Raw genomic sequence first — 14,862 nt, 5'->3', positions numbered from 1 at the left:
AAAATTTGATAAAAGGAAGAATAAGACTAGAGTTTTTGTTTTTATACATCTATGAAGAACAATTAAGGTTTTAAGAATGTCTGGATTTATAAGGATTTGTTGTGTTCTGTAGAAGATGATGATTTAATATTTTCCTAATGTATTGAGTGAAGAGTATGGTAACATTTTAATGTATAATCTGGAGTAATCTCTCTCTCTCTCTCTCTCTCTCTCTCTCTCTCTCTCTCTCTCTCTCTCTCTCTCTGTGTGTCTGAGCATGAGAGCTGTTTGATGTTATTTCACACATTCAAACATGCATTTGTGGGTGATAAATTGCTTTGACTGTGTTTTTATTTTATTTTATTTTATTTTTAGCAATAAAGCACTCAAGGCTGTGCTAGTCTGTGAATATAGTGATGGCTAAAGGGTGTTGTTAGGCATGATGCACAGAGAGTTCCTGCAACCCTTTCAGCTGTGACGTACAGCATGATCCCTAGTGCCCTAATCACTTTTTTAAAATGGTTACGACATATCAAAAATATTAAAGACAACTTTTGGTCCCGCTTTACATTAGGTGTCTTTAACTACTCTGTACTAAAATTCAAATACATACAATACAATGGATTTATTGTGTAACTCCATGTTGTTGTGCAAAATTCTCACAAGATTCACTTTGCTGCTACTGAGGTCAAGGTACGTGTTGGTTTAGGAGTAGGGTTAGGGGTAGGAGTTAGGGTTTAGGTTAAGGGTAAGGGTTAGGGTTAGGGTTAGGGTTAGTTAGGGTTAGGGTTAGGTTAGTGTTAGGGTTAGGTTAGGTTAGGTTAGGTTAGGGTTAAGGTTAACAGTGTATTTACAGATGTAATTAAATGCAGGTACTTTAAATGTTAGTACAATGCAACAACATGTATGTACATAATAAGTACATTGCAGCAAAAGCTTAAGTACATAGTAGTTAAAGACACCTTATATAAAGTTTGTCCCTACTCTTTATAAAACATTATAATATTCATTACACTAATTACACTACATTGAAAAACATGATTCGTTGGCTCAACAACCATAATGTACGAAAATAAATATCTTCTACTTAGAAACGTAAATATTTATAATATTTTGAGCTATTTTTATTTTGCATTAATATGTACAACACAAAATATTAATTATAAGTTGAACTTAGAGTGATACATAAAATAAAATAATCATTATTAGCTCCTTGAACTTAAATATAATTCCATAAAATTAAGATTTTAATACTACTAACTCAAACGATTAAGTACAGAACTGAGGTTGTGAAGAATACCCATAAGCTTTTGCACTTGAATAATTTTAGCATGTTTGTTTTGTCAGATCGAACCTTATTGGGGCATTTAATTAGTTGGTATTAAGAATTCATAGAGATTTTAGCTATTTTTAGTATTATTGATGTTGTTTTCCTTTAATTAGTTGTTTTATGTAAAGTCACCATTAGGGTGATTATTTTTCCCTTTGGTGAAAATGTTTCCTTTTGCATGTGAATATGTGTAACTGAAGTGCATTTGTATCTGCACTTATTTAAGGGGAATCAATTGTTTAATTACTTATTCAGTCGTTGTTTTCTTTTAAGCCAATTATATTAAGTAGAAACAGAAATATTAAAGTTAATTAAAAAAACAATTTGCTACTAGTTGTTAATACTTATTTGTGTGACATACCTTTTTAAGTAAATAAAGCTGAATGAACTGATACATTTGTGTGTCTCTAACAAAGGTTTTCTAGTTATACTGACATTAAATTACCATAAATTGAATTTACTTACAAAATGTGATACAAAAATGCTACATATACACTCAACGGCTACTTTATTAGGTACACCTGTACATATACTTATTCATGCGATTATCTAATCAGCCAAACGTGCGGCAGCAGTGTAATGCATAAAATCACTCAGATATGGTTCAGGAGCTTCAGTTAATGTTCACATCAACCATCAGAATGGGAAAAAAAATTATCTCAGTGATTTAGACCGTGACATGATTGTTGGTGCCAGATGGGCTGGTTTGAATGTTTCTGTAACTGCTGATCTCCTGGGATTTTCACACACAGCAGTCTCGTGAGTGTATAGAGAATGGTGCGAAAAACAACCAGTGAGCAGAAGTTCTGTGGCCGAAAACACCTTGTTCATGAGAGAAGTCAACGGAGTCTGGCCAAACTGGTTTAAGTTGACAGAAAGGCTACGGTAACTCAGAAAACCCCTCTGTACAATTGTAGTGAGCAGAATAGCATCTCAGAATGCACAACATGTCGAACTTTGAGGCGCATGGGCTACAACAGCAGAAGACCACATCATGTTCCACTTCTGTCAGCCAAGAACATAAAACTGAGGCTGCAGTGGGCATACCATTTGTGTACCTCAGCAGAAATCCAGATTTATCAGACCAGGTGATGTTTTTTCAATTGTCTACTGTCCAGTTTTGGTGAGTCTGTGCCTACTGCAGCCTCAGTTTCCTGTTCTAAGCTGACAGTAGTGGTACCCAGAGAGGTCTTCTGCTGCTGTAGCCCATCTGCCTCAATGTTCGACGTGTTGTACGTTTAGAAATGCTTTTCTGCATAGCACTGTTGTAACACGTGTTTATTTGTGTTACTGTTACCTTCCGGTCAGTTTGGACCAGTCTGGCCATTGTCCTTAACAAGCCGTTTTCGCCTACATTACTGATACTCGCTGGATGTTTTTTGTTTTTCCCACCATTCTCTATACACTCTAGAGACTGTTGTACGTGAAAATCCCAGGAGATCAGCAGTTACAGAAATACTCAAACCAGCCCATCTGGCACCAACAATCATGCCACAGTCTAAATCACAGTGTAGGTGCCATTCTTCTACTAGAAGATAGGGCCCTGTATTAAGAGCGGTACTTCTTAGAGGCGTTATATGCGCAACATTAGTGGGCATGGTTCTCAGATGTTTAAAGTTCAGTGACCTTTTTTCACTTCATTTACATAGACCTCCCATATCTTTTTGTGAATACACCCACGAATGGCCACAGACAGTGCTCCCACTGACAGCCAGTTGCCTTAGCACTGAAATTCAACTTACATTTACCACACTTGTAAAAACTGGATAAAATTTATGAAGAAGTTGTGCATGGTCGTAGTACATGCACCTAATGCACGTATGAAAATAGGGCCCAAAGTCCCTAACATCTAAAGTTAATAATTTGCCTGTATGGGTGCAGCACAATGATATACACAGTAGCTAAGTGAACAAGTGTTTTGCATTATCAAACTGTTACTATATTGTGTATTTTAGCACAGCTGGACTGCTGTATTGACCAATCAGTATCCAGGACTGGAAAGATTATTTCCTACTGTAAATGTTTATAAATGTTTAACCTATTTTAATTACATAAATTACATTTAGGATAAGGCCAATGAAGCAACTTTCGTTGAGTAATGATTCATTCTTTGTATTTCTGAACATTTTAGTGTTTCAGTCAGTTATGGCATTCAACATTGACCCTGTTACATGGAGAAGTTTCACAGGACCTTCACAGAAAGCAAATGTTGCCTTTGGCTATAGAATAATGCAAAGTGAACCATCAAGGTAAGAGCAACATAACCACTGAAAACGAAACTACCTACATAGTTTCTGTGACACTAAGAAAAGCACAATAAGGCCTGTACTTACAACACTGCAAAAGTTCAATGCAGCACCTACCAGACAGAGGTCAGAAAGCATATGTCTATATTGGTTTAATTCAGGGAGGGTAAGACAATGTTGGGTTGTTTTGTGGCTCATAAGCATAGGCGGAGCGTGTGTAAGGCTGGACACGGGTGATGGGCGTGATGTGTAAACTGATACAGAATTACGACTGTCGCTCCAGGAAAATGCTGGCTCTTAATTGCTGGTCTAGGATCGTGTTCCCCACCTCAAATTCAAACATTAATAACTAGTAAGAAGTGAAGGCTCACTCTAGAACAGTGGCTGTGGATGAATTCATCTTACATGAGCGGTTTCAGCCAAGCACAGTGTCCATGTGATCATGGACGCGGAGAATTTCTTCATTTATTAAATGATTTAAAATTTTACAACAAATATTAAATAGTGCAGTTCTTTGATTAAAACATGGTTGCATTGAAAACAAGTTCATCCAAGTTCGTAGCATTCCTTTTTACATTATATCCATTCACATTTAAATGAATAATAATCCAGTGAAACTCGAAACATGCCAGCATTGTGATGACTTTGGTGGAAATAAATGTATCTGACACATTCTTAAACTTGTGAAAAAAGACTCACTCTACTGGATTTTATATTAACTTCAAAAACCTTTCAAGTCATCGCTGCATGACATTGTAAGTGCAGTGTGCTTATGGCATATGGGATCCAAGTGGATTACGCATTTCTATTAATTTTGCATCGAAAAACGTCATGGTTACTTGTGTAACCTCCATTCCCTGATGGAGGGAACGAGACATTGTGTCGATGTAATGACACAAGGGGTCACTATTGGGAGAACGAGACACCTCTGGTCTATGATAAACCTACCCCAGAACAGCATTAGTTAGCACGTGTTCTGGGCCGGCAGTGAATCTCTCTGAAAACTCGACTGCCACAGGGCTCGGAGGAAGTCAACCAGGGAACAAAACTTGTGAACACTACTGGGAATTAATGGCGCATGTCTTCAACTCAAAAGGAGGTGGAAGGCGCTATGTGCAAGCAATACACCCTGCCGGCTATCCCGGGCTTATCCGCTTGTATTGCGTGCCACTACCTGGGACGAAACCGGTTCCACCCGGAGGTTATAGAACCTTGCAAAGGTGTTGGGTGTTGCCTAGCCCGCTGCTCTGCAAATGTCTGTTAGAGAGGCAACCCTGGCCAGGGCCCAGGAAGCTGCTACACCCCTGGTAGAATGGGTTCGTAGCCCTACCGGGGGCAGCATGTCCTGGGTGTGATATGCCATAGTTATGGCATCAATGGGCCAGTGGGCGATCCTCTGCTTGGAGACAGCGCTTCCTTTCCGCTGTGCACCAAAGCAGACAAAGAGCTGCTCAGAGATTCTAAAGCTCTGCGTGTGATCCAAATAGATGCGTAAAGCGCGCACCAGACACAGCAACGACAGGGCTGGGTCTGCCTCCTCCTGGGGCAACGCTTACAGGTTCACCACCTGGTCCCTAAAAGGGGTGTTGGGAACCTTGGGCACATAGCCCGGTCGGGGTCTCAGGATCACGTGAGAGTAACCTGGACCGAACTCCAGGCATGTTTCGCTGACAGAGAACACTTGCCGGTCTCCTACCCTCTTGATGGAAGTGAGTGCAGTCAGGAGGGCAGTCTTCAAGGATAGTGCCTTAAGCTCGGCTGACTGCAAAGCTCAAAGGGGGCTCTCTGTAGACCCTGAAGAACTACAGAGAGGTCCCATGAGGGAATGAGGCGTGGTCTGGAGGGATTCAGCTTCCTGGTGCCTCATATGAACCTGATGATCAGGTTGTGCTTCCCTAAGGACTTACCGTCGACTGCGTCGTGATATGCTACGTACATCTTCAAGGTGGAAGGGGACAGCCTCCCTTCCAACCTCTTCTACAGGAAGGAAAGCACTGATCCAAGTGCGCATCTCTGGGGGTCTTCCTGTCAGAAAGAACACCACTTAGCAAACAGACGCCACTTAAAGGCATACAGGTGCCTCGTAGAGGGGGCCCTAGCCTGAATGATCATGTCTACCACCGAAGGGGCGGACATATGCTACTGTTGCCATGTTGTCTGTCCGAACTAACATGTGCTTGTCCTGGATCAACGGCCGGAACCTACGCAGGGCGAGCAGAATTGCTAACAACTCGAGGCAGTTGATTTGCCAATGCAGTCGTGGACCCATCCAGAGGCCGGCAACCGCATGCCCATTGCAAACAGTGCCCCAGCCCGTTTTGGAGGTGTCTGTCGTGACCACAACGTGCCTGGAGACCAGTTCTAGAGGAACACCTGCCCATAGAAACGAGAGGTCGGTCCACGGGCTGAAAAGACGGTGACAGACCGGCATTATGACCACACGATGTGTCCCGTGGTGCCATGCCCATCTCGGGACTCGAGTCTGGAGCCAGTGCTGAAGCAGTCTCATATGCATCAACCCGAGCGGGGTGGCCCCCGCCGAGGATGCCATATGCCCCAGGAGCCTCTGAAAAATTTTCAGTGGAACTGCTGTTTTCTGTTTGAACGCCTTCAAACAGGCCAGCACTGACTGGGCATGCTCGTTCGTAAGGCGCGCCATCAAGGAGACTGAGTCCAACTCCAAACCGAGAAAAGAGATGCTCTGAACCGGGAGGAGCTTGCTCTTTTCCTAGTTGACCCAAAGCCCTAGTCAGCTGAGGTGTGAGAGCACCAGGTCCCTGTGCGCGCACAACATGTCTCAGGAGTGAGCTAGGATTAGCTCACCACCTCCCTTAACAGGGCAAGGGCAGCCTCTGTGACCTTCGTGAAAACGCGAGGAGACAGGGACAGGCCGAAAGGGAGGACTTTGTACTGATACGCCTGACCCTCGAATGCAAACCGCAGGAAGGGTCTATGTCGAGGAAGGATCGAGACGTGGAAGTATGCATCCTTCATGTCTACCGCTGCGAACCAATCTTTATGCCGGACGCTCGCCAGAATGCGTTTTTGCGTCAGCATCTTGAACAAGAGTCTGTGTAAGGCCCGGTTCAGTACTCGCAGGTCCAAGATTGGACGCAACCCACTGCCTTTTTTCGGTATGATGAAGTAGGGGCTGTAAAACCCCTTCTTCGTCTTGGCTGGAGGGACAGGTTCTATCGCACCCTTCCGTAGGAGGGTAGCGATCTCCGCTCGCAAAGTAGCAGCATTTTCGCCCTTGACCAATGTGAAGTGAATACCGCTGAACCTGGGCGGGCGCCTGGTGAACTGAATCATGTAGCCAAGTCAGATGATCCGGATCAGCCATCGCAACGGATTGGACCATGTGACCACCCCCAGAACAGCCTGGGACGGGGGAGGAAGAGGTCTGTCCTCGTAACCTGTGGAGACTGACATATCGGGGGCTGCAGTGTGCCACAGCTGGGCGCTCAGGGGCGGAAAGACCACCGCTGGAGCGCCAATCCTGCAAGAAAAAACCCATGGACGGTAGTCGTGGTGATGACCATGCACACCGGGTATGTGACCCAGGGAGGAAGGAAGCCGCTCTTTTGCTGGACTGTTGGGTACCGCAGCCACTTGGGCATGCGGCAAAATCAAACAAAAAGGCAACAAAAGATTTTCCGCCCAGCCCTCCACCGGGGGATAGAGTGGTCTTTTTACCAGCTCCAGGTGAGTGGGTTCCCTCGTCTCTGGGTCGCCCGTCTCAGGGGTGCTTTGACGACCTTCGTGGGTTCTTAGGCGCCGGATGTGAGACAGGTGGCGTCTGCTTCCTGCAGTATAGCAAGAAAAAGGCCTTTGAAGCTCATCATAAACATAATCCATCAGACTCCAGTGGTTTAATCAATTTCTTCTGAAGCAATCTAGTTGGTTTTTGGTGAGAACAGACCAAAATGTAACTCCTTTTTCACTGTACTTCTTAACAAAATTCTCCTTGGTGATCGGGATTTCAAGCTCGATTACAATTCCAATAGCTCCATCTAGTGTAAAGCACTAGGAAGTGTAATTGAGTTTGAAATCATGATCATGTTGAGAGACTGCAATGGCAAGATGTACAGTGAAAAAGGAGTTATATTTTGGTTTGTTTTAATAATAAAATAATAACAATAACAATGCTGATGTTGACCATTTTTATTTTATTTTGTTTATTTATTTGTAATATGTTTACATTTCTTTACATAATCTCAAATAGCCAACGAAACTAAAGAAAGCCACAGTCTTTTTTTGTCTGGTTTGTTCCTGTTCTCATATTCTTTCTGTTCTCCTCCTCAGTGTAATTGTGAGTGATCCTTTAATACAACACAGTCAAACTCAAAAAGGACACATTTATCATTGTGCTGTCAAAGAAGAAACCTGCTCACCACTGGCCATTAAAGGTATTTAGATTTTTATATTATGCTTTCAAGAAGAACTGAGTATTTCAGTAATGTAGATTTATATTTTCCATGATAACATTTATATAAAATGATGTATCCACTTTTATGTCTCTACAAAGTCCCTGATGAGGCTGTCAATATGTCCCTTGGACTTTCAATGTCTCAAGATCCACAGTCTTCAAGGGCAGTGGTAAGTTTGATATGTTAAATCTATCCACACCATTCCCTCCACAGTCAAAAATGAAACTGCATAAACATGAAAGGAAAAGTGTCAGCTATGAATGAATGTTACACTTAAATAGCGCTTTTCTGACACTACCCTCAAAGTGCTTTACATAGTTACCAGGGGACTCTCCTCAACCACCACCAGTGTGCAGTATCTACCTGGATTAATGCAACAGCAGAGATAGTGTGCCAGTACGCTCACCACACACCAGCTACTTGGTGGAAAGGAGAAAGTAGAGTGATACAGCCAATTAATGGATATGAATTATTGTGAGGCCATGACTGAGAAGGGCCAATAGGAGGAATTTGGCCAGGACACTGGGGTTACACCCCACTCTTTTTTGAGCAGTTCCCTAGGATGTTTAATGACCAAAGAGAGTCAGGACCTCAAGATGGTGCCCTTTTACAGTATAGTGTCCCTGTCAATATACTGGGGCGTTAGGACCCACAAAAACTGCAGAGTGACCACCCCCTGCTGACCTCAATAACACCTCTTCCAGCAGAAACCTTAAGGCTCAGATATACTTCATAAAAAATCAAAGAACGAATGGGTATGATGGAATTTAAAACTAAATCTGTCCAAAAAGAAGGTGTTTTTACGTTAGTTTTGGTGGTTTGTAACAGCTCGCCTGGGCAAACTTTTAGGAAAACTTCTAACCGGCTGCTAAACACCTTGCTGCCATTGGTCCATGTCATTGTTAGGTGTGACCTGAGGCTCCACCTACTACTTCATTTACGCTGTACAGTCAGTATTCAGTGTAAACACACCTGCATCCAAGACCATATTTTTTTTGTTGTCAATTTGTCAATCAAAACTACTCAAATTCTCTCAAGTGCCCATTCACTCATGTGCCATCTGCAGTGAAAGCCATTCACACATCTGCCCAAAGTAAGCATATCATCGTTCTTTTGTCTTTATTCTGCACATTAACAATTTTATAAACTCATCTTTGCAACAGTATAGGTATCATCATAAATTACAATAAAAGAGTGTAATCGGCACATGTTATGGACGTGTAAAGCACGATAGCATTAGCGTCATGAATTTATAATCTAAACAAGACAAATTAAACATTTTCTACTGCATATACAGTATATTAGTCTAAATAATCATCGAGTGGTTAAAACAGCTTTTTTACTGACCTCATGTGAATTCTACTCATAGAATGAGGCATAAAGTCATTGATAACACATTTTAATGTCACATTATTTGAGGTTTTACTGAGCATCCTCATATTTAAATGCTCCTCTAAACGCCTCCCACAGTGGTGTGGCAGGTGTCTGAATGTTTGGGAACAGTATACCGTTGCTCGGCTGTTTAAAATTTATTTTTACCCCTGAACAAAGAACACAGAAGGACTTCTCCAGAAGTAGTTTTCCCCAGGAGGTCTACCATCCAGGTACTGACCAGGCTCAACCCTGCATAGCTTCAGTGGGTATCCAAGCAAGAGCTGCAGGATGATTTGGCTGCTGGCTAAGTCCATATAAGCTTGTCAATGACCAGATAGTGTTCAAACAGACAGTGCTATGCTAGATTAGGTGCATGCAGCAGGGTGTAATTTGAAGCTTGTTTGGACCTTCAGGACCTTCTTCTTTTTTTTTCTTTTTTTTTTTTTTTTCATATTAATGTCAAGACTAGAGCTTGCCTTGTTGAAATAACATCTTAATGTCTCTCAGGTTTGTGGTCCAACCATACCCAAGAACTGTGAAGTAACCACTTACAATGGCATGTGCTTCAAACTGAGTACAAATAGTGTTGTGAGCAGATCTGTGCCAAGGACTCTGAGAGGTAATTGCTTCTTATGGAATGGCAAATACAACCATAGTGCAAAACAATACCCATTACAGGATACAAAATAAGAAAATGCTGTTTAAAATAGTTTTAGATAGTTTACAAAGTTTTCAACTACCCTCATAACTGTGCAATGGTATCAATGAAAACAATTAAGTTTGCCAGAATACATGCAAATTTAATAAAAGGTAAAACATAAGTGAAAATCAGGTAGCAACAGCAATGTGGGAAAAAAAATCTATAAATAAAATTATATATTTTAAATAGTACCTATAAACACAACACCTCAGAAATACAGAAAAAAAACAAAAACAAATATGAATATGAATATATGTAATAGAGCTCTTATAGAGCAGGGCCTGTATTTACAAAAGATCTTGAAGTGATAGTTCACCCAAAAATGAAAATTCTCTCATCATTGACTCACCCCTATGCCATCCAAGATGTGAATGACTTTCTTTCTCCAGCAGAACACAAGCAAATCTCAGCTCTGTAGGTCCATTCAATGCAAGTGAAATTGTGAAATTTATCTGAAAGTGAAAGTGGAGATTTAGAGTACAAAAAGAACTTCAATATTGATCTGTTTCTCACCCACACCTATCATATCACTTCTGAAGACATGGATTTAATCACTGGAGTTTTATGGATTATTTTTGGAGCTTCAGAGTTCTGGCAATCATTCACTTGCATTGTATGGACCTACAGAGCTGAAATATTCTTCTAAAAATATTAGTTTGTGTTCGTAACATGGAAATTTAGGAGCAACTAAAAATTAGGGGCTTGTCATTCCTAATTTTAGGACTCGAAAATTGTACATAAGAGTAATTCATGAAGCATTTTAACATTCAAAGTAGCTCCCAAACCTATGACATCTTAGAAGTCATCCTGAGGACTTCTAAATCCCTAAGAGTGAATCACAAACCATCAGACGCATGGCTGCTGCCGTCAATCCACATTAAAAACAATGTTTTAGAATATTATTATAACATTGATCTTTTTAAAAGGTATCGCCTGAATTGCAATTGAGTCAATGTATTTTAATAATAGAACATTAAAATATTATAATACCAATCAGAAAACCACGACCAACCAAGCCCGCAAAATGTGTTTTGGAGCAACCTCCCACTCGCATGATGCACTATGAATGATGTAATCGAGTCGGTTTCTCTTCACCCTTAAACTACTTATATATTTGTACATATCGGAATATTTAGCAATAAACATAAAATATTGTTTCTATACTCATAATCAACAACCTAAAATCAACAGTTTTGAATATCTCCACTGTTTTTTATTCAATGACATAATTCACAATGCTTTATGGAATTGTAGTCTGTGCCCTCATGAAACAAGGTGAGTATACAGTCTTGTACCTTTGTCTTTTTGTCCAATTTTCAAATATTTTTTTGCCCCAAATTAAAGTTTGTGATGGTGTGATGTACCTCGGAGCTGGCTGATTTGGTTCATGGCTTACAACTCTTTTATGGAGGTTTTCATGAAAAGTTGATGGGAAAAATGAATGGGAAAAATACTTCGTAACCCAGACAGCTGAAAAAGTGGGTGAGCACTGTTGCACTATATTGTAAACTTAGTTAGAGATGCAGTTCCCTCTCCCACGAATCGAAACAAGCCAATTACAACAGAGATAAAGGTTTTGAAAATTCTGCGCTCCCTAGCCACAGGCAAAATAAAACTGTGTAGTGCAAATTAATTGGGAGTTTCTGTAATAGGTCAGCAGAATTATCTATAAAACTGTATATGCCCTCTCCAGACCGCACAGCATATGTTCTCCTTTGGATGTGCACTCGCTGCACAGAAAAAAAAGGTGGCATTCACAGCCATCACGGGCTACCCGGTGTAGTTTCATTGCACTTTCATCTATCTATCTGTCTGTCTGTTGGTCGGTCGGTCGGTCTGTCTGTCTATCTATCACTTTGGGTGATTTAAGAGAGTGCGCTCATAAAACGTAACGTCATCCATAGCAACAAGGACAACTCCACATTACTCTTACATTAAGATTTCCTAGTAAAACTTGCTCTTAGCTATTTTGAGAATAGGTTTTAAACAAAAACACCTAGCTAGGAACTCTTTGGAGAACTCCTAGCGGTAAGATAAAAATCTTTGTAAATATGGGCCCTTGATTTTGCAGGTTGTGGGTTGTTTTGCAGATTAATTGCTCATATTTTCACTCTGTCTGAGTTTTTTTAATTTTTTTTATTATTTTTTTTATTTAAGTCGCCAGTGTTTCCTTCCCCTGATCATTCTTGACAAAACATGAAAAGCTCTATGCCTTGATAAGTGTAGTTTCTGCCATCCATTAAACAAAGTAAGCCTCAATGACTCAAATAGCCACAAAGTAATATTTTTCATGACTTATTTTCTGCGTTTCTGTGAGGAGTGAACATTATTCATCAAGGTGTGCGATCTGTGTCTAACAATACTGTGAAATGAAGCGGCACTCAAGTTCCCAGTAATGCATTGTGGTATGAATAAATTATGTAAATTAATCTGTACTGTTTATAGCTCTACTGCTTTTTTTCAGCTTTGCTGATTTTATATACACTGCTGTTATGTATTTGTTGTAACTTTCAGTTATTTGTCATTGGTGATTATTCAGAAAGCTCATCTTATTCTTAATGTGCTGTTTCTGGTTACCACGTCATTGTGATTTGTATGTTAAATGATGAGGTCCATGCACGTTGATCACAAAGAATGTGTGAGCTAATGGTGCGTTAAAGTCCTCCTATGAAATTCATACTTACAAGGTCGGAAATTGTAAATACAATGTGATGTGCTTTCAAGTGAATTTACTCTGAACGAACGGACCCGTTTTGCAATTTAATATTTCTTTCTCTCTTTTTCACTAACTAGTAAAGGCAGGAAGCCTTTTTTTTTTTTTTTTTTTTTTTTTTAGTACCAATGCAACCAAATGAAAAGCAAAGCCACGCATTAGGTGTGCAATAAATGCTTTATCTATGAATTGTGTCATTGTTGTGTGGCCACATATAATAATGGGAAATGTAGTTTTGTTGCTAACGCTTATTGCTGTATTGACCAGCTAAATGAGGCTTATTTTCTGGTTAGTTTTATCATTATTCTTCATTAAAAGTACAAAACATGCATACCAACAGAACTGCACATTCCAAATCCTCAAGTAAAACGTAATTATTATCATTACAGTTTGCTTCCGCCATGTGTCTTAAATTGACATGCCCCCAACTCGAAAAGTTGGGGCTTGAAGAAAAATCCAAGTTTGCCACTCATAATTATGACTTTGTGGTGGCGTTTATATACTTAGAGTTACGAGATGTTTCCTTTTAATATAAATTCCTTTGCACAGGCCGGCCCTGTGTATTAATTTAAAATATGATTTATTTTAATTAATATAATTTCATATAATTTTTCATTTCATGATTCTCAGAATGCCCTACATCAAAAATCGATATTGCCTTTTTATTGGATGGATCTGGAAGTGTGAGTCATCAGGACTTTACAAAGATGAAAGCTTTTGTTATAACAATGATCCAAAGTTTTATGGACCAGGATGTACAGGTATTATAGCCAATGCATTTATTTTGATTTAGCATGAGTGTAAATTTTATTTGTTAATTTTGATCAACGTCAAGTGCTAATCTATTTTCCAGTTTGCCATTGCACAGTTTTCTACAAACTGTGCCATTCATTCCTTTCTCCAAAAATACACAAGAAACAACTTGATGTGGCAAAATCAAGTGAAAAACATAAATCAGCTTCGAGGATGGACAAACACAGCAACAGCTATAAAACAGCTTGTGTAAGATATGTTTGCTGATATTTCTTTTAGGTGTGACAGGCATTGTACTCACAACCCTAAAGCATTTTGCAGTGCCTTATACAATTTAAACCATCAATAATAAATTGGTCCTAAAGTTTTGACAATCAAACAGATATTGAATAATCTGATCAGTTCCTCTGCTTGTACTGTTTTCCATACACAGGACAGAAGTATTTGTAAGCAAGAGAGGTGCAAGACCATTTGCCAGTAAAGTTTTACTAGTTATCACTGATGGTAAATCAACTGATAAAACCCCCTTGACTGATGCTGTTCAAGAAGCACAAGCAAATCAGATAATTCGATATGCAATTGGGGTAAGATCTGATTTTAATTGTTTCCTGGCTTGCCTAATCTGCTTGATTAAAAAGGACTGAAGCACCTCCTGATTGTGCACAGTGTTTATTTATATTGATTTAATGCTAGATGCAAAACATATTTGGCACAATTAACATGCAGCCTTTTCTGTTGTGATTTCTCTTGGAAGAGATTGCATTTCAATGTGATTCATTCTATGAAATTTACTTTCAATTTTTCTTAGGTTGGCAATGCTTTTTCAGATGCCAGAGCACTAGAGGAACTGACAACTATTGCATCTTTACCCACCAGTAGCCACAGGTTCAAAGTGACAAACTTTGATGCATTGGAAAGTATTCGTGAAAAACTCAAAGAGAACATTATTGCCATTGAAGGTGTGTTTGCAGAGGAAAGGAATAAAAGAAAAACAGAATTTACATTTTACAGTTAGGAGCTGTCATGTTAGTGTAGTTAATGTTCAGCAGATGGCTTTGTAATAAATGATTTGTTAACTGGTTTATTGTTCATTTTATTTGCTAGGAACCCAAACATCTGGTGATTCATCAAGAATGGAGTTTGCACAGGACGGCTTTAGTGCAGCATTGGCAACAAATGTAATTATATGTATTCAGTTTATGTGTATTCAATGCATCTGACACCAAATTTATGAAATGCACTTTCTCACCTTGTTATAATATAGTTATTGTAGAAATCATGCATGCATCAGACATCTTATTCAAAATCTATCTACATTATATTGTGAAAAAAACAAA

The 14,862-nt window shown here is 39.8% G+C and overlaps 1 protein-coding gene across 4 annotated transcripts in view; it reads left to right on the top strand.

The window, feature by feature from the left end:
* Nucleotides 1-14,862, top strand: part of LOC127422782 (integrin alpha-X-like) — a 95,209-nt gene that overhangs the window by 42,652 nt on the left and 37,695 nt on the right. For 2 of the 4 annotated variants that reach the window (XM_051666542.1, XM_051666546.1), the window contains exons 3-11: nucleotides 3,441-3,558; nucleotides 7,861-7,964; nucleotides 8,084-8,154; nucleotides 9,867-9,978; nucleotides 13,403-13,533; nucleotides 13,626-13,774; nucleotides 13,959-14,109; nucleotides 14,334-14,484; nucleotides 14,630-14,703. In XM_051666542.1, the coding sequence (XP_051522502.1) occupies nucleotides 3,441-3,558; nucleotides 7,861-7,964; nucleotides 8,084-8,154; nucleotides 9,867-9,978; nucleotides 13,403-13,533; nucleotides 13,626-13,774; nucleotides 13,959-14,109; nucleotides 14,334-14,484; nucleotides 14,630-14,703 (1,061 nt within the window). Of the gene's footprint in view, nucleotides 1-3,440; nucleotides 3,559-7,860; nucleotides 7,965-8,083; nucleotides 8,155-9,866; nucleotides 9,979-13,402; nucleotides 13,534-13,625; nucleotides 13,775-13,958; nucleotides 14,110-14,333; nucleotides 14,485-14,629; nucleotides 14,704-14,862 lie in introns of those variants that run through there. The other 2 variants (XM_051666544.1, XM_051666541.1) reach the window with 1 other exon arrangement.

Source organism: Myxocyprinus asiaticus, chromosome 32 (genome assembly GCF_019703515.2).
Source record: "Myxocyprinus asiaticus isolate MX2 ecotype Aquarium Trade chromosome 32, UBuf_Myxa_2, whole genome shotgun sequence".
NCBI classification, from domain to species: domain Eukaryota; kingdom Metazoa; phylum Chordata; class Actinopteri; order Cypriniformes; family Catostomidae; genus Myxocyprinus; species Myxocyprinus asiaticus.
This window is presented reverse-complemented; position numbering and strand designations above follow the sequence as displayed.